The sequence below is a fragment of the Chiroxiphia lanceolata genome, chromosome 2 (genome assembly GCF_009829145.1).
Source record: "Chiroxiphia lanceolata isolate bChiLan1 chromosome 2, bChiLan1.pri, whole genome shotgun sequence".
NCBI lineage: Eukaryota > Metazoa > Chordata > Aves > Passeriformes > Pipridae > Chiroxiphia > Chiroxiphia lanceolata.
In genome coordinates, this window is record NC_045638.1 from 11,143,769 (window position 1) to 11,169,254 (window position 25,486).

The window sequence follows — 25,486 nt, forward strand, 5'->3', positions numbered from 1 at the left end:
ATACTATCTATAGTAGATGGAATTTTGTGTTGTCCACTGAAATATTTCAATGTCCTTGTCACACAAGTCTTGTGTACGCAGTACCTCTTGTATTACACTTTGGTCTTACTGTTCAGTTCATTCTTTGATTAATTAGAAGTTGTATTAGGACAATTCAGTTAACAAGTTAACCAATGTCTGTTCAGTTTGTCACTCAGTTTGTACAATTAAAATGAGAACATGTCTGTACATTCTGAATTTTGGAAGAAATATTATCCAGATAGATACAAATTGCAGCAAAATTAAAGCTTACCATGAATTTACAACTGGAATTCTTTCAGTTTTGTATGTCAGGTTATGCCTAAGTATTATTTGTTGCCATTCTTACAGGGTTTGGACTAATAAGTCCAGGTAGGGTGATAGATGGAGACAAGGAAGGTGGGAAATAAAAACATAGTGCATATATATATATATATATATAAATCACAAAACATTTCCTTATGTAGTGTCAATGCAATTATGTATGAAAAATATATGCAGGCTGAAAGGCACAGAAGAAGAGTATACTTGTAAAGTAACATTATATTGCAATAGTTATGCCACTTGTTCACTGTTAATTCACTTAAGATCCCTAAGAATATGTATAAATGCAAAGCAGTGGTTTGAAGGAAAGCACAGTTGAAGCGTCTCATGAAAAGTATAAATTTAGGAACTGGCAAGCATTTCCTTCTGTGAAAAATTAATACTTCTCTTTTATGAACTCATGTTAATGTGCTGTATATTGCTTTGGCACTCCTGCAGTCATAAAATGGCATCATTAACATTTTCAGGAACAAATGGAAACAAGGAAAATTATAATTTTTTAACAATAACAGCTGTTCAAAATGCCTGTTAAATTCTGGTCTAGCAACATAACAGAAAAAAACTAGACTGAATTATTTTGTTAGACAAAATTTCCAACAGCAGTGTCATTTTTAATGTCCCTGTCTTGTAGTGTTAAGAGAAACCTTTCATGGTTTCTCACAGTTAATGCTGGTGCTAGTTGCATAGCTTAGGGCTTGGATGCATCTCTTTAGCACCTAAACCACACCTAAAACAATCCATGTAATTCTAGGAAGTGATCAGGGTCTTCAGAATTGGATTTACTTTTCTCTTCTGGAGATGTTTCTGTTTCAAATGCCAGACAGCCTCAGGAGCAGTAGAAATAAAGAAAGAGATCGTACATGTTGACTCAAATATATTTGTATTCTGACAGTATACATCACTTTTAATTTTAAAAAGAAACCCATCTGAGTGAAAAATAGCATATTTTTTTAGATTAGTTCAATTTTTTTTTTGTTTACCTCATTTACAATTTTATAGAGAAAAAAAGATAAATACAGCACACATTTATTACATAAAGAGAGTTTGTAGGTACAAAAATAAATGCATTGCCTTTGCTTGAATGACCCTTCCACGACACAGATCAAGCAGCAGAGGTTAGCTTTTTTTTTCAAGCAAGTTCATATTGAAGTTAGGCAGAAGAGGAAAGCTGAGGTTGTCAGCTGTTGCAAACTTGGTTTTAAATATCTGAGAAGCAGAGGAGGAGAGAGGTGGACTCTGCAGAGAAGGAAATTTGCCAGAGACTAAGTGAAACGGGTCAGCAGATTTTGCTTTAAGGTACATTGCTCTGCTGTTGGTTACAAAGAGTTCAGCAAATCTCTTTATAAGAAATGAAAGACTGGGAGTGAATCATCTCCTCACATTCACTGTGAAGTTAAAAAGAAGGAAGGGAACAGCGTGTTTTATGCTTTCTCTCTTTTCCAGCGATGATGAACACTTGTTAATCCAGCACTACTGCCAAAGTCTGAACCAGGAGTCCCCACTGAGCCAGCCCCGAAGCCCTGCCCAGATCCTGATTTCTCTGGAGAGTGAGGAAAGAGGAGAACTGGAGAGAATCCTCGCAGACCTGGAGGAGGAAAACAGGTGGGTTACACCACCAGATGCTGCATTTGAAGTAAAATATCGGTGAAATAATTACACTTTACAGTTATGTGGAATTCAGTTTGGTAGTATTAGTAGGGATAAAATTAATTATAAATTTGCATTTTCTCCCAACAAATAAATACTTTCAAAGTCAGTAAAAGCTGGGTTCTCTTTTCTTTCTATTTGTTTGGTGTTGCTTTTTGCCATTTCTTTAGTCTTTCAATACCAAGTATAATTTACTTCTAATTTCAAATTTAACTGAAGTTATCTTCATTAATGACCATAAAAAACCCCAACTGGATACTTAAAGCATCACAACACTGCAGTCCTCTTTCTACAGTAGATTTGTAATTGCAACTGCTAACTACCAAAATCAGACTGTGAGATAGAAATCATGTAGTTCTACAAAAAAACATGGGTTTGTTTGGCTTCTGCTATCTTCAGCTTTTACAATACAGTCTAGAGGCATTTTTCTTACTCTTTTTTTTCTTGCTTCTTTAAGAGCTAGGTGCTTCTGTTTACATTGAGGGTTTAATGCAGTAGTCATTTACCTCAGGCATGTCAAGAAAATAATGCAAGAGTTGGCAGTGTCATAGATCTTCTCGCCATGTATAAGTCTTCTTTGGATGGTACTAATCAATTACAGTGGCTCTATCACAGACTTCTTATCAGAAGGATTTGGGAAAATGTAGAGGATCCGTAGGTATCAAGGATGAGGAAAGTGTTCCACACAGAAAGCTGTAGTAAACACAGCTCTTGCTCACTGAACAGCGGTGAGATTTTGTTTGAAACAAACCACAAACTTCCTACTGCATAGCACATAAAGCCCAAGTGGAGGAAATTCCGTATTTTGACATATCTGGTAACTAGTATAATACAGATAATAAGATAGCTTAGTTTTCAGGAGATGAGTGCTATTTTTTCAACAGCATTATGTAGTGAATCATGGAAGAAGAAAAAACATAGTGCTTTTCAGTCTGTGTACAAAATAAGCTGCCTACCAGAAAAGAGGATGACTTTTAAAGCAGCCTAGTATTAGATTAGAAAGGTAGCATATGAAAACTTAGTGTAACATGGAGCTAGATAGCTAAACAGGCTAAAAAGTCCTTTTCAGGGTGCCTTGAATTTCAGCATGGGCTTTATTTAATATAGCAGCTACTGATGAAGAATAACATGGTAAAAGATCTCTGACAGGAATTACACCTTAAAAATACCTGATTTGAAGTTTGCCAATCCTGGATTAAACAAGAGCTGTAGACTGTAAGCTTGGTTATAGCCTGTTGTTTTCTCATTTCTACTGCTGGAGGCACAGTTATGGAGGTGATGCCACCACAGGCAACCTCACCTTTTATGGGTGCTTCAGTTCTCAATACAGCAGGAACAGAGAGGTCTGTTTCTGTGGCACTGTGGAGGTCACACTGCTGTGATTTTCATTGATTATGACAAAATCATGACTTTTGTCTCTGCAAACTGCTATAAATAACTTGTACTTAAAAAGTAAGGTAGCTGCTGAAAAGCAAACAAGTTCTTGTTGTCCTGATAGCTTGTCACAGCCAGATAGCCGTGATTTTATGGATTAAACACTGGTTCCTGTTCAGAAAAATAAGCTATTCAGACAGGGTCAGTCAGGAGCCATTCATGTAACTTACTTACATTTAAAAAAAACAGTCTTGTCCCTTTAGATTTCTATTTTCTAGTCATTCTCCTCCTTTGAGTTTGTGCTAACCTTATTTGGTGGCTGCCAAAGGTTTTTGATAATGAAGATTTAGCTCTCTCTGCTGTACCTTGTAAGAGTCAGCACATGCAGTCACTTCTCAGCAGCTCCTGGGAAAGCTGCATCAAGTACCAACAAGAAGCAGTACTGTGATATTCAGAGCACTTCGTTCTCATTTCTCTTTTTCTTCCACTCTCCACACTTTCCTGCTTTTCAAAAAAGCCCTTCTCTGTTTTGCTTCATCTCTTTTGAGCTGCTTATTGAATTGACCTCCATTTGGATTTCAGCTGCAGTTTCTCGTCTCCAAATATTTCCATCTTGACTTGTTACTTAAATAAAAAAGACTCTTTGAAATTGTAATTCTGAGGTTTTGCTTTTGGACAGTTTAAAAAGCTCTGTTGCCTATTTTGAGTTCTTCTGAAATGGCATTATCTGAATTATAAACTAACCTAGCTGTGACATGGTTCTAACTGGGGTTTTGTCAGTTCCAAGGACCTCTTGTTAGACATTCATTATTTATTTGCTAGCATTTTAAGACCTTAGTGCTTCTGTAGCTTGTAAGTATGACTTCCTTAAATAATTTATGCCTAAGATTTGACTGCTAAATAATTTACATTTGTTAAAATGTGAGCATTTTAGAGAATATTTTCAATTGCTGAAAATGTTTCATTTGAGTTTTAGGCCTTCAGGCTTATGCTGAGTTTTGCATCACACAGCATGTTGTGATAAGAGCGTTTCTTGTGTATTCAATAGACCAAAGGTAATCTTGTTATGGAAGGTATTATTATTATATTGCAGTAGAAAAGAAAAATCTAATTATAAAGCCCTCTCAAAAACATTTTGAGATTTCCTTGCGTGAATGTATTTCAGAGACAGAGAAGACAGATTATTATTGTCCATCTAAAGCACTACATTCCATAGGTTAAGGAGTAGAATAGGTAGTACTGACTAGGATGTACTGCACTAGCATTAAAAAGAAAGCATATGGTTTGTAGTGACAGAGACTCAGAACTTTTTGCAAAGAATTAAAATACTTTCCTGCTATTTTAATGACTAAAGAAAGAGAATGTTTCCTAATATGTTAATTGAATCAAGGTCACTGGCATACTTCTGTAAAAGAGAAACTTCTCTTGTGTTCTCTTTTCCTCCCAGCTCCTAGCTGTCTTGTAACAAGAACTAAGTAAATGATCTCTCCAGCCAGGGCTATTTGCCTTTCCTTTGCTTTCCTGACTTGCACTGGGAACACAGTGGGCTGTGTGCCTCCAGAGCAGCACTGACATCCCGAATCTCAAAGCTTCCCTGTTTTGGTGTAGCTATGGAGTTCCTTCAAATCTGAAGACTGATGAATGGCCTCCTCAAATAAGTTCCTTCTGTATAGTTCCCAATAGCGAGAAAGTGATGCATTTCTAAACATGCTGTGGCTCCTTTTAGTATTTATTTTGGCACTGAAGAAGGGGAACTAGATCTTCTGAGTGTGAAGCATCATGAGTAAACATTGTCATCCTAGTGAGGGAGGGGGGGTAGGTGATTCAGTTACCAGCTTTGTCTGTTTCCTCAGACCACTGATTTTCTGTAGGGAGATGAGGAATAACAAGAATTCACAAATTCTCAATTGCCTCTGAGAGGACTACTCAGCAAGTGGGGTCCACGAGGATTTCCGCCACCAGGCAATTAATGCTGCCAGTGATAGATGTGATTAATAATTCATGAGCTCTTTACTACCCAGCTCTTTACAGTTGCATAAATCAAGGTTACACTGCATGTTTCCTCTGTTATTTTGCTTCATGAATGCCTCAAAGAGTTGCAAGCATCATAAATGGAATATACGTGTTGGGTTTTTTTAATATTCTCTTACTGGAGAAGGGTTCATTTTCACAGTGATCAGAAAATGCAACAGAATTGTTTGTTTGTCACAGCCAGATGTAGAAGTCACCCAGCCTGAGCTATAGTGGAGGGAGGCTGGGTTTCCAGGTACTGCCCATGCTTGCTCAGTTGCATTCATTTAGAGAAGATTATGTTTTTATCTCCCCTTTCTCTTATGTCCCATTTTATGCTGAAAGTGTCAGAGGGCACCTTTCCTCCAGACACTGAGGGCTGTGAGCAGTGCTTTGGATGCCTCGCTCACAGCAGCAGTCCTTTTTCACCACACAGCTTAAAACTGTTCAGAGGTAGGAGTAAAAGCTAATTGTTCTCTCTTAGGATTTTCTTACAGCAGGTTCCAGATTCTTTTATTATTCTTCAGCTTTTTGTCCCCTTTGTTAATCATCACTGCTGTGTGTTTAGATCGCAGTTATTATGATATTATTTATCACCTGCACTCCTATGGCTCTGAAGCTATGATGCATCTCAGATCTCTGGACTAAGCACTGTGCAGCTGGACTGAAAAGGTGCAGCTGGAAAACTCACTGATACAGGTTCACTGGGCAAGCCCACAGGCATCCTTCAAAATGACATTCCTTTGTTCCAACAATATTACAGCATTTAATTACAGAACTCTCAAATTCAGACATACCTCTGCTTAGATAATATGCAGTATCCTTTACATTACTCTTTTTTTCTGTAGGCTTTCAGAAGGATTTTTAAACTATTTTTTTATCAGACATGAGGGCATTTTTATCTGAATTACTCCCTGGTTCTTACTTGTATTTCAGTACCATAGTTGCTGGAAGGACTTCTCTATATTGATAGAGGTGATAATGGCAGATTTCTTTGTAACAAGGTATCTGATTATGTTGTAAGTATGACCAAGTGCATTTATTTAACTGCCCTAAGGGTGATGTTTTATCTTTTGCTTTACAGCACTTCAAACTTTTGAGTCTGCTGTTTATAGACTATTGCCTGTATCGTACATCTGGGAAATTCCTCATGGGATAGTGATCGCCACTATCTACAGGCTTTGTGAAAAACACGCTTAATGGTCAATCCTATATAAGCTTTAGTCAGCAATAAGACTGTGTGTGATACTCTTGTCATGTTCATTCCTATTCCCTTTTGTATTTTTATTAATTATTCACCAGTGTGTTCAGCAAGAAGTATCAGAAGACATTAAGTCATGTGGAAGGCATAACTTATATGACTATATCTACATCCAGTATAGATAGCCCTTGGTTTTTTTCCAGATTATTTTCATGGATTCATTAAAAAAATAACTTCATTTGAACAAACCTTATTCATAGTGTGGGTTTTAGAGAAGGAAATCTTGACTTTTTGAACAACCTGAAGTTAAGAACGATCATCCCCTTTTTTTAACCTTTTAAAACTTCTGCAGAGGAGGGATCGTGTAGGTCAGACATCCCTTAGGGATGTTTTGGGGAATGCCACAGTCCCAGGTTTGGACTTGTCCATTATGCAGCTGCTGAGGAGCACAGGGACGTTTGAAGAACAGTCAGTAGCCTGTCCTTGTCCTTGGCATTGCTTTCTCACCCATGTGAATTGATGCATGCTGCTTTAGTTCTTTTCTTGGTCACAACAGCATACCTTTAGAAGTGCTTCAGAGTTTAATGAAGTTTACTGATAGGTTTCTGAGGTGCTATTAAGCTTCCAGACCAAGCTGTCAGTGTGTATTGTGGTTTGCAGGCAGAACTGGCAAAAGGTGCCTTTTCTCACAACCTCAAATAAGAGCAAGTTGGAAAAATTAAAATCTGGGTCACTGCTTGTGATGAGTAAGCAGTTACCAGAGCATTGAACTGCTTTTCCCCCCTCTGGGAAGCTGTAGAGGAACATCACAGCAACAAAATCCCAGTGCAGTTTGTTAGGCCTCCCTTGCTTATGAAGTTTCTGCTAGAAGTTACTATTTTTGCAGCTTTGGACTGTGTTATCCCTAACAAGGTTTCACTTTCTTGCCTTCTATGCTCTTCCTTCTTGTTAGATTTTTTTTTTTTATGTGGACCACTATAGATCATATTAATCTATGGAGTGTTTTACTGGAGGAAAAATTGGATCTTTACAGAATAAAAGAAAAAGCTTAGCAGTGCCATAAAGTTACAGTAGACTGCATCACTCCCAGAAGTACATTCCAAATGAAGATGGAAATTATAGCCCCAAAAGTTAGTGCAGTTTGATTTAACAGGCTGGCTCTCTGATTTGTCTTTTTCTCATCTTAAGTTGATAATTTTAGCCATAGGCTGGAAATGCAGTTGCAGGTATGAAGAGAGGAGAGCGATGTGACCTGACTGATGACAGCAGAGTTCTGCGTTTTCTGCTCTGACTTTTTGTGTGGCTGTCTCTCTGAGCTTTCTCATCTGTAAAACAGATAGGCTGGCCAGGTGGCACCCGCTTTGGTTAGTGTTTGTGAAGTGCTTTGATCACTCAAAGTCCGTTTTTAGCACTAATTACTCCTGGAGTGCAGTCACGCGTGAAAGTGAACAGGGGCAGTCCGACTTCTGCTAGGAAGGATAAAGCGCGGGAAACGGAGGGAGGGCTGAGCCCAGAACACACTGTACCCGGGCTGCTGGAGGGTGTCTGGAGTCCAGCCAGCCTTCTGGTGCTGCAGAGAGAGCCTTTAGGCAATGTTTCATCACAGGTCTGTACAATACCAGATCCATGCAGATCTGCAAGGTGTAAGCCCACGTGCGTGGATTCAGCAGAAGGAAAGGCAGGTGGTGCAGGTGAGCCTCTGCCCCCCGGGAATTAAACACATCACACCACATGAAAGGAGGTGCCTTGTGATCCTCTGCACCTGCCTGTTCGTCTTCATAAAGCTTTGGCCTCCTTGTCACTTCCCAACAGAAACCTGCAAGCAGAGTATGACCGTCTGAAGCAGCAGCATGACCACAAAGGACTGTCTCCACTGCCGTCCCCGCCGGAGATGATGCCGGTGTCTCCGCAAAGCCCCCGGGATGCTGAGCTCATTGCAGAAGCCAAGCTGCTTCGCCAGCACAAGGGCCGCCTGGAAGCCAGGATGCAGATCCTGGAGGATCACAACAAACAGCTGGAATCACAGCTGCACAGGCTGAGGCAGCTGCTGGAGCAGGTGAGTCCTCAGGCATTTCTTCTAGGTCTCTGTAGAGTCATTCTCCAAATGTGAAGCATTATCAATAACAAAATACCAAGAAATCCTATCTGTATGGGCTAGTCAGAGAAAAATATTAAATTGTTCTACAGGCTGCAAGTGAGAATGTGAACTGAGGTTTCAGTATTCTTATTTAGTCTTCTTTCTTGTTCTATTGAGAATTCAAATCCATTGGTTGCATGGATATATTTACTTAAAAACAGATAGAAAATTGTGTGTATTCATGGAATAAATAAAAATTACAGAGATATGAAGTAGCGAGTTGTTAATAACAACCTCTTTTTTTTTTTTTTCAATGTTCAGCCACAGGCGGATGCCAAGGTGAATGGTACAACACTATCATCTCCTTCTACCTCTTTGCAGAGGTCAGGCAGCAGTCAGCCAATGCTTCTTCGTGTAGTTGGCAGCCAGACTTCAGAAACTATGGGTACGATAACAAAGTTCAGATTGTCATAAAATATAATTATAGTCCCATTTTCCAGAAAAAAATTCCTTAAACACGGAAAATAGGCTTCTGTTTAGTTCAAATGAGAATGAAGTAGACATTTGCAATGGTCTTCGATGTCATCTGGCTATTTACATGTTCATTATGATTCTGGCTTTTGCTTTTGATCATGATGGACACAGTAGCTTGGATATTTTGACATTAAACGCAAAGCTTAGCCAGGGCTTGACTTCTGAAAACAAATATCACTGAAAAGCTAACTATTTTATTCAAACTGACTTTCGGTTATTAAGCATGACTGATTTAAATGTACATAGTATTAATTATGGCTAGGAGACTAAGTGTATTATTAGTCATCCCCGTGTTAACTGACGTGATCTTATTTTTAATATGTTGTGGCTCAATCAGTAGGATTGAACTGTCACTTACAGGCAGTGCTCATCTAGTGTCTTTTCTAAATATCACATCAGATGTGATAATGAACATCAAATGAGTTGTGGAGTAAGATTAAGTAATAATATTCTGTAGCTAGAGGCTGGAATTATTATTTTGGTGATTTTAGTAACTGCTCTGTAACATTTTCCTGATTTCTTATCTGTTACATAATTAGGAAGTATTTATTACCAAGCAGTAAGGATTTTTTGCTAGTAAAGAAAGCACTCAGTCATTGCATCATCTTTAAAGAAATGCACTTACGTTACTTCAACAGGATAATGTTTCAAGTGTGATGATAATATTCAGCTTCATACACAGAAATTTATTTAATATGTATTAGAGAGAGACTTAAGTGAGAGCTTTGCTTTTAACTGCTGTTAGTGAAAGTGTTAATGGCAGTGAGAGGTTGAATGGGAGGGGACATTCTGCTGTGTCTCAAGTGCTGTTGTGGTGGAAATGCAGCTTTTTGGGGGATATTTCTTCTATTCCAAGTGTAAGCAATAGTGTCAGCCTGTACCAGTATCAAACAAGAGGGGTTCTGTATGCCCTGCAACAAAAAATGTGAAATAAATTGTACTTTTAGGAATGCTAATCCTGGGGGTGAGAGTTACAATCACAGGTAACAGCAATTTCATTTGGACTTTTCATTAGTCATGTTATCAATGAGGAAATATTTTGCCATGTATGGCAGACACAGAGAGACAGAATGTATCAGTGGAGTAATTTGCATCAGCTTTCTGAAGAAATGTCATGAATTTCATCACATATAACATGTTAATTAAAATACACAGGAAAAGATAGGAAGGTAGTGGTTCCCAGCCATCTTATTAGAAGTCTTGTAGTTTGTAGTTTCTTATGTCATCCTATAGTAGGACAAAATACAATAATGTACTTCTTTTCATTTGACTCAATATAAAATCTTTCCCATTTAACTTGCAAGACTGGAATTAATGAATTAACACAATAGAGTCATATAAACTGCTGAAACTTTATAAAGGAAATATTTAGACGTGACTTTATTTGATTTTTTCCAATGGAGCTGATATGTGGAAGGACAGTGAGATGTTGAGGTGTTATCAGTATGATTGTATTGAGACTCAGCAAAGCCACACTGTTGGCAACATGAAGTGGAGCTTGTAAAAAGAATTACTAACCGAGCTAACAAACCGCAGCTAATTCAGTTTGTCGAGTCTCCTTTCACACCAGAAGGCTTTGCTTGCTAGTCTGAGAGTTTTCTGAAGCACAGCTTAAAATACTCTTGAATTGTGAAGGGAAGCAGAGCAGTGATATAAATAATGCTCCCATGCAGAAAGCATGTGCCTGAAAATGAGGGAGCCATCCTTTCTGAGAAAAGACTGAGCTTCTCTAGGTCTCTTAGGTAATGAGGTAGTGTAGTGGTGGCTTTTATATGTTTTTCTCTTCAAAATTAGATGTTGGTTGTTTTTTTCTTTGAATGTAGACCCGCTGCACTTCTGTCTCTCCGCTTTCCCAGGGAGAGATGACTGTGAAAGGTTTTCCACCAGCAGTGTTGTCCATTTGGTAAAAGCTGTGACCCACTCAAATCCTGACTTACAAATAGAAGAGCTTATTCCTGTATTCCTGAAATACACCTGGGCAAGTGGAAAGGTTTTGCTGCTCTTCTTTTAGAGTCCTAATGGGAAAGTCCTTGTCTTTGGTCTTTCTCTCCCAGCAATGTAGGAGCAGAGGAGGTTTTCTGAGGCCTGTGAAGCAAGAGGCTGAACTTCATTTCATTCAACTGCCACCAGAATATTTGACTCTCACCCAGCTCTAAGCCTTTTGTAGGAACACAAATGGGGAAGGCTGTTTTGGCTAAAGACAGGAGGTTGAGGTCCGAAGGTATCTTTACTTTTGTCAGGTTGCTTGGCTGATGTCTTATTTTATCATTTACAAGGAAGTGCTCAAGAAAGTCATCCAAATGAGGAAAAAAATAAAAATAACACATTTTAAATAAAAGATACAGCATTTTTGAGGGTCAGCACAGTTTGGTTTGTGCGCTTAAGAGGACATTTGAAAATCAGTACCTATCCTCAATTATCCTTGACCAGGAGAGCAGAACCACCTCCCTCTTCTTCTGCTCTTTAGGGCCAGGAGGCTTTCTGCGGGCTGATAAAATCCTCAGCCTCTACCTCAAGGTAGAAGCAGCAAGATCTTGCTCTGAGTTTTCACCCTGACATCCAGCAAAGGCTGGAAGGACATTACTTTTGCTAAGACACCTCTGTCAGTGATGTGAAAGTAACTCATGGTGTGAGTTGATTTGTGTGAACCTAGCACCAGCTGAAAGCTGAACAAACTGCAAGCAGTCTCAGCAGCTATTTTTAGACCATTAATGGAATAAAAGAAGCTGATACAAAGACTATCATTTATATGAATTAAGTGCTTCTTGCAGACACTCTACCCCACCTCTTGAAGTGGAGTGGGAGAAATCACTCTTGGTCAGTAACAACTCTTGTGAAACTCCTGGCCTAAATATAGGCAGCCCTGAAGTGTTCCTTTAGTATCCCTTTTTCTAGGTTTTCCACTAGCATGGAGCACCTCAATGTTTAAAGAACATAAATGTTAACAGAAAATCAGAGTTTATTACTTGAGTGGGGCGAGACATGTTAGAATAAAGGGTCATTAAGTCATTTTCAAAATTGTGGTTATTACAGCAGGCAAAATTAGTTTTGTGTTTTAATAGGGATAAAAGACATCTAGCAAAAAAAGGAGAATCTCATTCAAAGTATATCCTTTAGGTCTGTTCCTTTCCAGATGCTTTATTTGTATTGGAGGATAGGGCATACAGTAAAAACAACATGTGGATTTTAGTTATATGAAACCATGAGCAAAAAAATTCCAGTAAAAATAAAATGTATTGAATTTCCCATTAAGATGCTGCCCTATAATCAGGTTATAGAAATTATTCAGTGGGAGAAATGTATTTTGCTTTATTAAACCGCTGCTAAACCCTTTTACAGTACAATTGAGTGTTCTTGGAGCACCAATCTGATGCAATTAAACTGTCAGAAATATTAATACTGATGCAGATGTGAATCTGGGTTTCTACTGATTTGTGCAGCTAGGCAAAGCAGTGCCAACATGAATCCAGCACTATTAGAAAGCTGCTCAACAGCAGCACTCACAACAGCAATTTCTTTTTCCATTAATAGAATAAGAGAAGCTGAAACGATGAGTGTCATTTATGGAACTAAATGTTCCTAGCAGACATTTTACCCTACTTCTTCTACCAGAGTAGATTGTTTCTTAAATCCCTTTTTACAAATTAAAATCAGCATTAATTATTTCAAATTCATTGTTCAATTTCACTGAGATCCTTATAAGGAAAGAGACACGTAACAGTCAACAAAATTCACCTTTGAAATTTTGATTGTATGCTAAGCAGAAAATATGTTTATTAAATGGACAGCTTTAGCTTTGTGAAGGACTTATGCAATAGCAAACTGTTAGCAAAGGGTTTTGTCTCTCAGGCAATGGTGTGGATTTGCTTTGCAGGTGAGGATGAGCTGCTCAGCCCTCCCCAGGACACAAGCACAGGTTTGGAGGAAGTGATGGAGCAGCTGAACAACTCCTTTCCCAGCTCCAGAGGTGAGCGCTGCTGCTCGTGGCAGATGAGAGGGAAGAAAATAAAAGTGCTTTCTGTTCCTTGATGTTTTCAGGGGGCTGTGTTTTGGTATCAGTTTTTTTGCTGCTCTTTGTTTTCATTTTAACAATAGCTGTAGAGAAACCTGTCTTGTTTAGAGTGGAGGAGCAGCCTGCTCCTCCTTTAGCTTAAGCTACCTCCACAGGTAGCTCTTGCTAGATATGTGGATGAAAAAATGTCTGTATGAGACTTTCTTCTTCCAAGCATTTTCTTTGCTTCTTTTTTGTCATGTTCCTTTTCTCACAGCTTTTCTCCTTTTTGGTCAGTCCCCTTGCTGATTTATTTTTCATTACATGTCTTAGCACATTTTTCTTCTGTCCTTCCTTATCTTTGTCCAAGAAGAATCTGATGTGAAATAATATTAAAGTTCTAAGTCAAAGTTCTCAACCATGTAGCACTTGGGTCCAGAGGGATAGAGTAAAAATGAGTGGACTGCTTGTTTGTGCAGTGTGGGCTGCACTTGTATGTACAGCCACAGCATTTCTTTCACTTGTTTCCATTTTGCTCATTCCTGTTGTTTGCTAAAGATAATCAGTTTGTGTTACGGGGATTTATTTGTTCAACCTTTTTTCATTTAAGAAGTTCTTTTCTGAGCCCAGAGAAAATACTCTGATGCCAAGAAAAATGGCTTAGATTCCTAGCAGGAGATGGGAAGTTTGGGATTATTGCCTGTTGCTGTGAAGGAAGGCTCAGACATAAATCTCTTGGCAAGAGAAAGTCACAGTGTCTGTTGGCAGCCTGTAAAATGGATTTCAGTAGGGGCATAGACTTTCCACAGGGCCTTTTGCACAGGTTCCACAAATCACCCAGAGGTTCTTCTTCAGTAGAGAAATGCATTAACCATTGTACTAGACCTTCAGTGGAGTCAAATTTTCTCCATCCTTTGGTTTCAAGAAGCGAGCTCAGCTCTCACCACACATCACCCATGAGCAATGGAAAAGAAGGCAGGAAAAACTGTGTAAGATCTCATGCTATAGATCAAAAGATGGAATCATTTAGAAAGATCTCGTGGAAGAAAATCTAAGCCAATAAATTAACTGTATTCATCTCAACATTACGTGAAAAAGTCCAGCCCTCATTTTATCTCAGTATTAATTACGAGAGACAACAGATGAAAAATCTTTCATATGAAGATAAAAGTGGACTTTAAAAATAAGTTGCTGTGTACACGAGGAGGTTGCAACAGGCAGTTTTCTTATCAGTGACCATCATTGGTGTAAATATGTTGTATTTAGGAGATCTTACATAATTGTCTAGATGTAGATAGCCTATGTGTTAAAATATTCACCAAACATGAACAGTTAGGTTTCTCTGTTCTTCATGTATCTTTTGATGCATTTGCATTAATGCCAACTTTGTGTTTTTACTTTTGGTTGAGGTATAGGAGTGGTCTGAACAGGCTCTCTGTAAGAAACAGTTCATTCTACAACCAGGGCAGATGGATTTCCATTCATTGGTTGATACAGAGGGCTATTGACATTGTCAATTTTGTTGAGATCTCATGCAAACTTCTGTTACTGGAGTTTTCTTCTGTTCCAGTTTTAACAATTAAATTATAGTCAGCTGATCCCCACGTACACAAAGCTCACATCCACAGCTGATCTGCCTCAGCCTCATGTAAACCTTCACTATGACATGAAGGATGCTGAGGTCAGTCAGATTCCACAGGCATCAGGGATCTGACTTATAATTTACAAGACTGCAGTAAAAAGAAAAGGAAGCAGAGTTGACTGGTCTCAACAAACTACTGAATCTGTATCTCAGGTTTCTAATCTATAATAAAAGATCAAAGCGTAATGGCAAAAAAGTGAAAGCACTTTGGCAAAACAGCCTGAGAAGAGGGCTGAGTGTGAGGACTCAGGTGTGGTGCAAGTCAAATTTTGCTTCTTTCCTTTACAAGTTGGATTGAATCTCAAGGTATAGGTAGAATACCTACCTCAAGTAGGTATTTTGGAAACAGAACAATAAAACCAAACAAGCATGGAGCACAGATCCATAAGGAATACATTTTATTATATTGTTTCTTATTAAGTAGAATTAAAAAACTATCAGATGCAAGAAACACAGTCATCTGAGTCTGACATTCAGAAATGGGTTGTGATACAGGAGCTGAGGAAGCTGGGGCTGTTTAGCCTAGAGTAAAGGAAGCTCAGGGGGGACCTTACTGCTCTCTACAACTCCCTGAAAGGAGGTTGTAGTGAGGTGGCGGTCAGCCTCTTCTCCCAAGTAGCAAGTGATAGGACAAGGGGAAATGGCCTAAAGTTGTGCCAGGAGAGGTTTAGATTGGATATTAGTGAAAATTTCTTCAGGGAAAGGGTTGTGAAGCATTGGAACAGGTTTACCAGGGAAGGGGTGGAGTCAACAACCATGGAGATATTTAAAAGATGGGTAGATGTGGGATGTGGTTTAGTGGTGGAATTGGCAGTGCTGGGGTGGATTCAGTGATCTTACAAGTCTTTTTCAACCTTTATGATTCTATGAAATGTCGTTTCTTTGTGGCTTGTAACAGCAAGCATGTTAAATTTCAAGCTGAATATCCAGCATGTCACAGCACAGAGAGTGACAAGCCTTTTGAATCAGGGACATGATTCTGGGTGTCCTACTGCCAGTAGGAGAACAGCAACTTGGAGGAGCGCAGAACAATGTGACAAGAGCAAACTGGACTCTGGAAGCTTTGGTTGTGAGAAAGGTTCAGAGCTGAATAAGCAGTGAAGAGAGAAGAGGACTGAATTTCTGTGCTTGGGTGCTCAGATGTGTAATTGAGCATCACAGGATGTGATGTTTAGCAATTAACAGCTAAATATTTAGTCTAAATACTGTCAAAAGCACCTGAAGAGTAAGATTTGCTCAGGCTGGAAAGCAGGCTCTTATTTTGAACTTCTGAAACAAAGCACTAAAATGTAGTAGCAATTAATTGTCACTCACCTGGAGATAGATTCCTTATGATTAAGATTTTTTCCAAGCTTTTGCTGCATAGTGTTGTTTTTAAAAGGGCATCAAGGCTTCATAGCATCATTTTGAATGTATTTGAGATCTCAGATGCAATAGCTTGTATACTATATACCTTTTATAGGAGTTTTGTTTGTTGTCTCTTCAGTTTAACCTTTTGGCAGTTCTTGGCATTTCCTAAGGAGCACAGGACCTCCATGCTCCTTGCATAGCTGGCTGTTGGTGCCAAAAGCTGTTTCATTTCTGGAGAGAAATTCTGCTGAATACCTGCTGATTGCTGTCCTTAAGGAATTTTTCTTTCCTTTTAATCTACAAGGTTTCCCATTCATTCCTCTTTTACTTTGCTGCTCCCAGCAAATTCACAACTGCTGCAGCTGCTTCAAACAGCTGCTGTGCTAACTCAAAACAGATGTCAAAGCCAGAGGTCTGACATTTAGTGGAAATCTACCATTAAATACCACCTTAGTGGTTTATTTGACCCTGCTTGATAATGGGCCACAGAGGAAAACATTTTCACGCTGTATTTGTACCCAAACTACTAAATCTCCAGGGAATTGGTTCACAGTTAGAAAGCAAGATTGGCAGGCTAGTATTTTTAAAGCCAAATTCATCTCTCCTGCAGCACTGAGGACAAAAAAGTTGTACCGCTTCTGGTGGATCTCATGGTGGACCAGGCTGAGGTTTGCAGTTGTGGTTCCATGGTGACTGCTTTCTGTGAATGAGGTTCAGAGAGGAATTTAGGGGCAGAAGTTCTTGAGCTGACTACTGAAGTTGGTGAGAGCACTTCCCAGATTTCAGTGCAGGGCCCTTGCTGGGGAATAATGAAGACGTGGGAGCCAAGAAGTGGTTAGAAATGAGACCATGATGGCTTAAAAGAGCTAAGAGGACATGACATGACATAACTTGAAAACATTTGGAGAGAGAGCAGTATTCATTACTGTTTAGTGTGGTATTGCTTAACACAGATGTGGTCTTGTGCAGTGAAATTAAAAGACCCCACAGCAATACATGAAGACCCCACAGCAATACATGAGTGACACTAAGAATAGCGCCATTTTTTTAGAAGTTTTTATTTTTATCTCAGTCACATTAAAACACACCAGTCACATTTTCTCCTCTCACTTTTGCATCAGCCAAGCTCTGCTGTGAGGGGGACTAATGTCCTAAGTGGAACTAGCAACTTTCAGCACTGCAAATAATGCAGTTTCTCTTATTGTGACAGCAAAATAATACACACTTTTCACACCTTACTGAATCAGTGGAAGAGTACCCTGGAGTTTATATTGTGGGGTATTCTGGAAATATTCTTCCAGTTGAGATATCCTGGCCCCTTCTGGATTGTATCACCTTGTCTGTGCTGTGGTCCTGCATCCCACAGCAGTGAGCCTGCATGACTGAGATCCCTCATCACTCCCCATGGTACAACAGTACTGATCTGGCCGAGCTTCTAGAGCTGCAGATGGGGTGGTGATGGGGAGGACTAGGTCTTTCATGTTTTATAATGCCCAAATGTGTACCTTTGCCTGTGATACAATGTCATGTAGCTTTCCAAAAAAGAAGAAGAAAGAAAAACTCCTCTATTTTTTAAGAGCAGGAAATCTTGATTCGAGCAGGAATAATAGATAATTAGGCACCCATGGATTACGTATTAGTATTTTGATGCCTTATAGGACACAAATTTTCAGAACTGCAGCATTATAGACAATCTTTTTCCTCTGCAATTTATGCCAAACCATATTCTTTGCCTTAAAACTTAGAAACACACATTCATTCACATGCAAAGAAGGAAATAACGTAAAATCCATTAAACCCTTTTTAATCTTCCTCCAGTAGAAATTAGCAGTTACTGTAGTAGCACTGCTCTTTTTTGCATTTAACAAATTCTAGGGCTGATTACTCACCACAGACTGTCCTCACCAGCTGTTTTGTGTGGTGCTGAGCTATCTCAATTACCTTTAAATGCATTCATTTTCAAGCAGAATCCACTCTGTCTCACGTAGATTTAAATTAAACACTGTGTAGCTGCAGTTGTAGGTGCTTGTCCAGGCAGGTGGGCATTTCTTAAGACCTCCAGAAGAATCCAGTATTTTACATGTGGAGAGTTCCTTCTCTCTTCTTGACCCAAGCTAAACAGTCACCTGCTGGATCTCATTCCCGCCCCAGGACTCTTGCACACCAGGCTGTACCAGGCTGCAGTTCCTTGGAGTCCTCAACTAGACCACCTGCTGACCTAAACTCTGGGGCTCTTCCTCAGGTGACCAAAGCATGCAGTGGATTTTACATCTTCAAGGATTTACTGTTGCATGATTTATATTGGTGAGATATTCCCTCCCAGAAGGCATTTTTTAGGGAATTCATGACTCCTGATAAAAGTGCCAGAGGAGGTCTCAGGCTCTGTAGGCACATGTGTAAGTCCTAGAGAGTTAGGCAGGTCTACAAGGTGGAGTCTTTAGTGAAGGGATACCTCTCCTGGCCATCAACCCCTGGTGCCTCTGTGCACCACCAGCATGTTTGGTACAGACTTCACCAGAGTCCAGGCTCTGCTGAGGAGCAGAATAAAAACCCACACACATGCAGAGCATGTTATTATCAAACCTGTTATTGTCATTTCTAATTGTAAGTGTGCTGCTGGGGAGAGGGAGAGGGGCAGGAAGGAAAGGGAATGAAATTTCCTGTGTTCAGTAAATGGTAAGCTTTGCTGTCCAGGCCTTCAGAGGCTGCCCCAGCCCTTTCCATTGCCTGGAGTTTGGCTGAGCCGTGGTTGTGGTGGTCAGTGATGCCATTCCCTTCCTCTGCCCTCTCCTCCTCTGCTTTCCTGCCTCTGCCCAGCTCTGTTCTGCTGTTGACCCTTGTTCTGCAACTTGTAAAATAGCTGCAAAACTATTTATTGCCTTCCTTCCCTTCTCCTGCAGGCTTCCATACCTACTGAAAAACTCGATAGCAATTAGGTTACTGTGACCACAGTGTTCTCCCATAGGTATCTGTCTCTCTCCCTGTTGTCTCATCCATTGCTTACAATTACATCTTTTGCAGCAGCTCTGGGGCAAAGATCATCCTCTTTCTTGAACAGCATCTACCACAGTGACTTTCTCACCTCAGACTGCAAGTCTGGCCCTGCCAGTGCAGGCGGTGATGTGACAGTGAGACACTGCTTCTGGAGACAGCAAGCCTCTTACTGTCACTGCCTTTGTGTTGGGAAGGGAGTGTTTGCTGTTGATTGACACCTGGCTTTCTTTGTTTAAAAAAAAATATGCTATGGGAAGTGTTTGAGAAGAATCAGTGTGATCAAAGTGTGGCTTCCATGAAGGCTTGTTAGGAATATCTTTCAGATAAACTCATTATTGACTCCTTCATTTTGGCAGTTCTTGAACGTGATGATACTTTCCCTTTTTTCCCTTTTTTCTTGATTTTTCTTTTTCTCTCTCCCTCTGTCCCTTCAGTTTTACCATGCTTGCAAATCAGCATGTTGCGAATATATTTTGGAATATATTTATCTTGAATGTGAGCAAGTTGTTTTCCAGTGTACAGTTCTAAGTGTAAAATAAGTGTATGTGTACACATATGTGTATATTTATTAACGCATACCTCAATGTATATAGGACATAATGCAATGTAAAATGCCTGGATAAATTAATTTGATGTTGGGAAAAATTATTTTACTGCTTACACTGATTGCCAGACATACTCAACTTGAGGAAATAGGATGCTCAGAAAGTGAATTCAAATCTTCTCTGCAATCCTTATTCTCAACTGAAAGGCCTATAAGTTGGGGCTGGTGGTTTTCTCAAGTGTTTTGCGAGGTTAAACCAAGCCACAGGTGACAGAACTGTTGTTGAATAAATCAGGTCAGAATCATCAGTGGATTTCAGTGTACTTTCAGTCTTTCTTTAAGCAGAAATGCATTTTTATTTAATATTAAATATCTAAATGGAAATTGAAGTGTCTCTTACAGTATAAAATATATGTTCATGTGTGGTTTTTTCCCTTTCTTTTCTGATATATATTCCACTTCCTCTCTCTGTTCCTAAAGGAAGAAATGCCCCTGGAAAGCCAGTGAGAGAGGTTAGTGAGACGCAGGCTCACTGCCATGGCTTCTGTTTGTCACAGCTTGCTTTCTGTGCCCAGCATGCGTGTGATACAGCACGGGTTTGCTTGGGTTTGGTGAGGGGTGGGGGTGGTTTTATTTTGCTTTGGATTTTGTTTGGTTTTGCTGAGTGCCTTCCCCATGTGTACTGTAACAGTAGTGTACCTCTCAACTTTCAATGGAGACAGTGTCAGCTCAGGGCTCTGCATTTTCTTACATCCTCACAGAGGTGGAAAATCAGGAATGAGGAGGAGAAAATAATACATTGAAATTAAGCCTCTGAATGATAACTGTTGTCAGCAAATATGCTGCAGTCATTGGCTTATATTCCGATGCTCTTGTATGTAAGCCCAACAGGGAGACCAATGTCTCTTGCTGTTCTGCTTCCATAATCACAGTTTTATTTACATATATGTAAATGTACCAACTATCATCTCCAATTACCAAATAGTTTTTTTTCTTTTCCTTTAGCATAGTGAGAGTTGAGAGGTATGAGAGATTCAGGTGTTTTAATTTCCTGGTGTACTGTTGCAGAATGAAGAATGCTACTAACATTCACCAGCTCCACAGTGTTGTACTGAGCAATGCAAATGAGTGATGGTTTTCACTGTGCACTTTGGACATGGTTGGTTTGATGCAAAATAGGTTTTGGAATTTGTGTGTCACTGCTCATTAATGGAGGGAAACGTTTTGCGCTGTGTTGTCACAGCACCTTTAAAAGCATTTCCAGAGAGCCTTGATTTTTCCTCTGTGAAGCTGCTCTTCACTTGCCAACCAGATACAATGTCTGAAAGTTTAATTTCTAGCAAAAATTATCATTAAAGACAAAATATTCAGAGACTGCCTGAGTGCAATTGCAGTAGCTGTGAAATGACCTTTCCCACACAGAAGGTGTTCCATGTGGATGAGGCAGAAATTGAAAGGTAACCCAGCTTCCAAACTTCTGCTGGTTCAGAGGGGCGGGCTCATGGAAACACACTGCACTGGGGTTTTTAGCAGAGCTGTTGTGAACCCCCAGCCACTGACAGGCTACCCTGGGAAAGCCAGGATTTGTCCTGATGTGATGCCTTGAGGTTCTCTGCACTGGCTGTAGGAGCTGGGATGGGTCCAGCTACTTTGAGGTGTAAGATCTTCGGTACACGTTAAGTCTGTTTTCAAATGGCAGGTCCTCTCATACAGATCAAAAAAGAGTGCTTGGGATGACATCAACAGACTGCATCAGTCCAGAAATTTTATGTAAATTATTTCACATTCAGCCCTGCATTTTCTTGGCTCATACACTGAGAATTTTTCTCCAATTCAGCAAAACATGTCATTGATTTCCACTATCCTCATTCATATTTATGCATATTATTCAAAAAAAGCTTCTGATGCAGAGGGCGCACTTGGTACAATTAATTAAAAAAAAAAATTGGCGCGTTCTACCCGATCAGATTCCAGCAGCTTAACCCTAAAAATCTGACTTCAGTGAATCACTCGTCACTCTCCAGCTGAGTTTGTGCTCACTGACTGTTCCAGAGGAGCCTTAGCAACTTGCAGAGCTGAATATATAAGTCAATTGTCCACCTACTTATGAAGTATGAGCTAAGGTATAGAACAGCTTTTGTACTATGTGTGAATCTATTTGTGCAAAGGCAGATCATTTGGTTTTAAACCCACCTGGCCAAGTTCTGATCTCATTACTCACATTAGGTATTGTCTTCATGTGTAATCCCATGGATTTGGTATCATTACTCAGTATGAATAAGGGTATCAAAATCCAAACGACCAACAGGAAGGATTTTTCTTTTGTCAGGGAAGGGTTAGAAATCTGTGATGCTGAAAAAGGCCCTGCATTGTGTTGGGGTTTCTTAATTTACTTTCTATCCACTCTTTCCAGTCTGAATGCTCCACATATATTTCTCTGACAAGCTGTCAGACATTGGTATTCCATTACTGTGCCCACACCCATGGGCCTTAATTCTGTTAGAATCTCTAAAGCAAATTCAGCAAATGTGAAACACATCATTCTGTATGTGACCAGAACTGATGTAGTTAATGTCTACAGAAATAGGTGTCTTCTGCTTTCCAAGCAAATGCAGCTGTGGTTTTTATAAGTTGAAGTTAATACTGTCCATGTCCATTTTGAGCTTTATTACTGTATTTCAATGTGTGTGCTAGTTTTTTTCTTTCACAGCAGCATTTTTCAACCTTTTAGTGCCCCAAGCACGGAGAAGACTTTTTCAGCTTTAGTGTTTAAAAAAAAAAAAAACCAACCAAAAACCAAAAAATGTAATTAAGACTTTCTTTGATGGCATTACTTTAGAAATATGAATAGTAATGGAAAACTCTGATCCGTATTTTTCTAAGTGCTTTTAGGATAGTATTTTTCTCATTTGCTTCTTAATTAAAAATGCCAATGTCCTACATTTTCAGTATTGGAGAGAGCCAGTAGGCAGCATTCAATAGAAGCAGCAGAGCTCTATGGAAACAGCCAGTGAATTCTGAGCCCTTATTTAGGTAACAGACATTACAGAAAGGGGTGCATTCCTTGCACATGCAGTACCAGGAGATTATTGTATATTTTGTTCTCAGCTGTTTGCAGTCTGGATTAACCTGGCTGTTAATCTCTTCTCCAACAGAGGCAAAAAAAGCTGCTGGCAGTGCAGTGACATCCAGCTGAGGGTCCACCAGTTGTATGCCTGGGGCACAGCTGTATCACCCACTCCTCTGGCCCATCCTGCCATCCCATGGCTGTCCTGGAGACTGTGGTCCCCAGGCTACTGCACTTTACAGCCCAGCTATTAACATAAACTGCAGTCAGCAGTGGTTTATGGTCATGCTCTGAGCTGTAAACTCAGATGGCTCAGGAGAAGACACACTATTGTTCAGGTTTTATGCAGAGGAAATTAAGAGCTGTGCTGGAGAGGGAGTGTGGATGTTGTGGGGGACAGGGAGTCATATCTCCTTAATCACCCAGCATGTCTCTGTGCAGCTTTTGAGGGGAGAGACTGGATTCAAAGCATGGTTATTTAAAAAATATAGCATCACTTAACAAAGAAAAAAATATTACCGGACATTTCTGTAATTTTTGTGTATCAGAAAGTACCTAGGGATTCCTGGATGCATAAGGAGTTCTTGGCTTGTGTTTCAATTACCTGAACAATTTAGCAGTTTGTGTCTACTGTGGCATACTTCTAAAAGGCTTTTTTTATATGTTTTTCGTTGAAGTTATCCTTTCTCAACTTGCCTCTTTCTGACAGAGCAAAATAGTATTAACAAATACTAATTTTTTCTGAAGATGGGGTTTAGCAGTTTGGGTTGCTCTGAAAGGATGATCTCTCTTCCTGAGCTGGGAATGAGTGGTATTGGAAACCCTGAAGAGCCCTGGAGTCCCATTGTTGTTTCTAGAAACAACAGATGACAACAAATCTGAATGAGAGACCATGACCCCACAAGCAGCCCTGTCTCTCACAGCTGGCAAGCCAGCTATAACCTCAATCTGCTTATACCAGGGTTATTCTGATAAAGCCATGTCAGAGTTTCAGGTAAGTAGAGCAGCCCAGGGGCAGTTACCTTCCTGTTTGCATAAGCATCTCCCATATATATGTTCTTGCTTTCATATGACTTTGTCAGATTCTCACTTTTCGTGGTGTAATTTGCTGGATTGATCTCAGCCTGCATGATGCCAGTGAGAGAGATTATCCCTTACATCTAAAATACACGTGGTAGGATACATTTATTTTAAAGTAAACTATATTTTGACCAAAACTTGTCAGGAATTTTTCATACTCGGTTACTTGTCGTGCTGATGAGCAAATTACAAGTTTTTGCTTAGGATGAATAGGATGGCTATGCATTAATGATTTATGGATGAAATTGCTAGTTGGTGCATCTGTTTCTCTGTGCATTAGTGCAATTAACAAACTGTCACCAGATTAGAAGCAAGTATTGCTTTGTATTGATATCTGGCAAACTGTGCCACACATAGCACAGCTCTCTGTCGAATGGGCAGCTTGTTGAATAGTTGTCATTTAGATCCAGCCCAGTTTTGAGTAATGAAGGCTACATTTAAAAAAAAAATCTAACAACTTTAAAAAAGAGTATTTGAATGCAGAAGGTGGTAGTGGTTCTCCAGAAGAAACAAACTTCTGAGGTTGTTCAGCCTGGAGAAGACTAGGTTTCAGGGAGACCTCATTGTGCCAAGTACCTTAAGGGGGCTTATAAAAAAGGGAGGAGAGGGACTTTTTATACAGGCAGATAGTGACAAGACAAGGAACAATGGTTTAAATAGAGGGGAGGTTTAGATTAGAGGTTAGGAAGAAACTCTCTACTCAGAGGGTGGTGAAGCACTGGAACAGGCTGCCCTGTTGTGGATGTCTCATCCCTTGAAGTGTTCAAGGCCAGGTTGGATGGGGCCCTGAGCAACCTGATCAATTGAACAGCATCCCTGCCCATGGCAGGGAGGTTGGAACTAGATGGTCTTTAAGGTCCCTTCCAAGACAAACCATTCTCTGAATAGTTCTCAGGTAATTTTTTGTCTATTCCATAAATGCTTCTGAACTAATGTCACTCCAAGCTCTTTTTACTCTAGAAATGTCAATAGTGCATGAAAACCATAATATATGGGCATTCAGAAAAGGATGGTGAGTCTGATTTGCCACACAGGGAAGGTTCATTCCTGTCAGAGAAGACAGTTGTGTCAGGAGGGACACCCACGATGTAAGTGTGCAGTGGTAACAGTCAGGCTCTGGCACATTACAGATAGAGACTGCATGAAAGGTGTATCCTGGGTGCCCTGGTCATCTCCTTCCTTCATTTGAGTGCTCCTTCCTCAGTGACCATGGTGAGGACTCAGCATCCAGGCTCCTGCAAAGCATTTCTGGGAAGCAGAGTTGTGGGCAGATGGCATTGCACCTCCCGTGTTTTTCCAGACAAGTACTCTGTCACAAGTGCTCTCAGAGAGTAAATCAAACCCCCTCATGCCACAGCAACATACAGTTTTATTTAGTAATACCTCACCTGTTATAAATGTTCAGTTGCTGACACTCTGCAGTGAGGGGTCTTCTTGAGTTGGAGGTCACGTGCACTTCTTTGCATCTAAATAAATCCTTCTTCAGCAATTATTTTCTAATTCTTCTTTTAACTCATTTATGTGTTTGGCCTCAACATCAGCCTGCGGCGATGAATTCAGTAATACAATTATGTGCTGTGTGGAATATAATTTCCTTCTGCTTGTTTTAAGACCTTCTGTCTGCTCATTCCTC

General features: G+C 39.8%; 1 protein-coding gene across 15 annotated transcripts in view; it reads left to right on the forward strand.

The window, feature by feature from the left end:
* The window catches only part of DMD (dystrophin), a 922,945-nt gene that overhangs the window by 895,452 nt on the left and 2,007 nt on the right, over positions 1–25,486 (forward strand). For 9 of the 15 annotated variants that reach the window (XM_032679549.1, XM_032679552.1, XM_032679550.1 and 6 more), the window contains 4 exons: positions 1,786–1,944; positions 8,387–8,630; positions 8,973–9,096; positions 13,060–13,152. In XM_032679549.1, the coding sequence (XP_032535440.1) occupies positions 1,786–1,944; positions 8,387–8,630; positions 8,973–9,096; positions 13,060–13,152 (620 nt within the window). Of the gene's footprint in view, positions 1–1,785; positions 1,945–8,386; positions 8,631–8,972; positions 9,097–13,059; positions 13,153–20,186; positions 20,219–25,486 lie in introns of all 15 variants that reach the window. The other 6 variants (XM_032679551.1, XM_032679556.1, XM_032679554.1 and 3 more) reach the window with 2 other exon arrangements.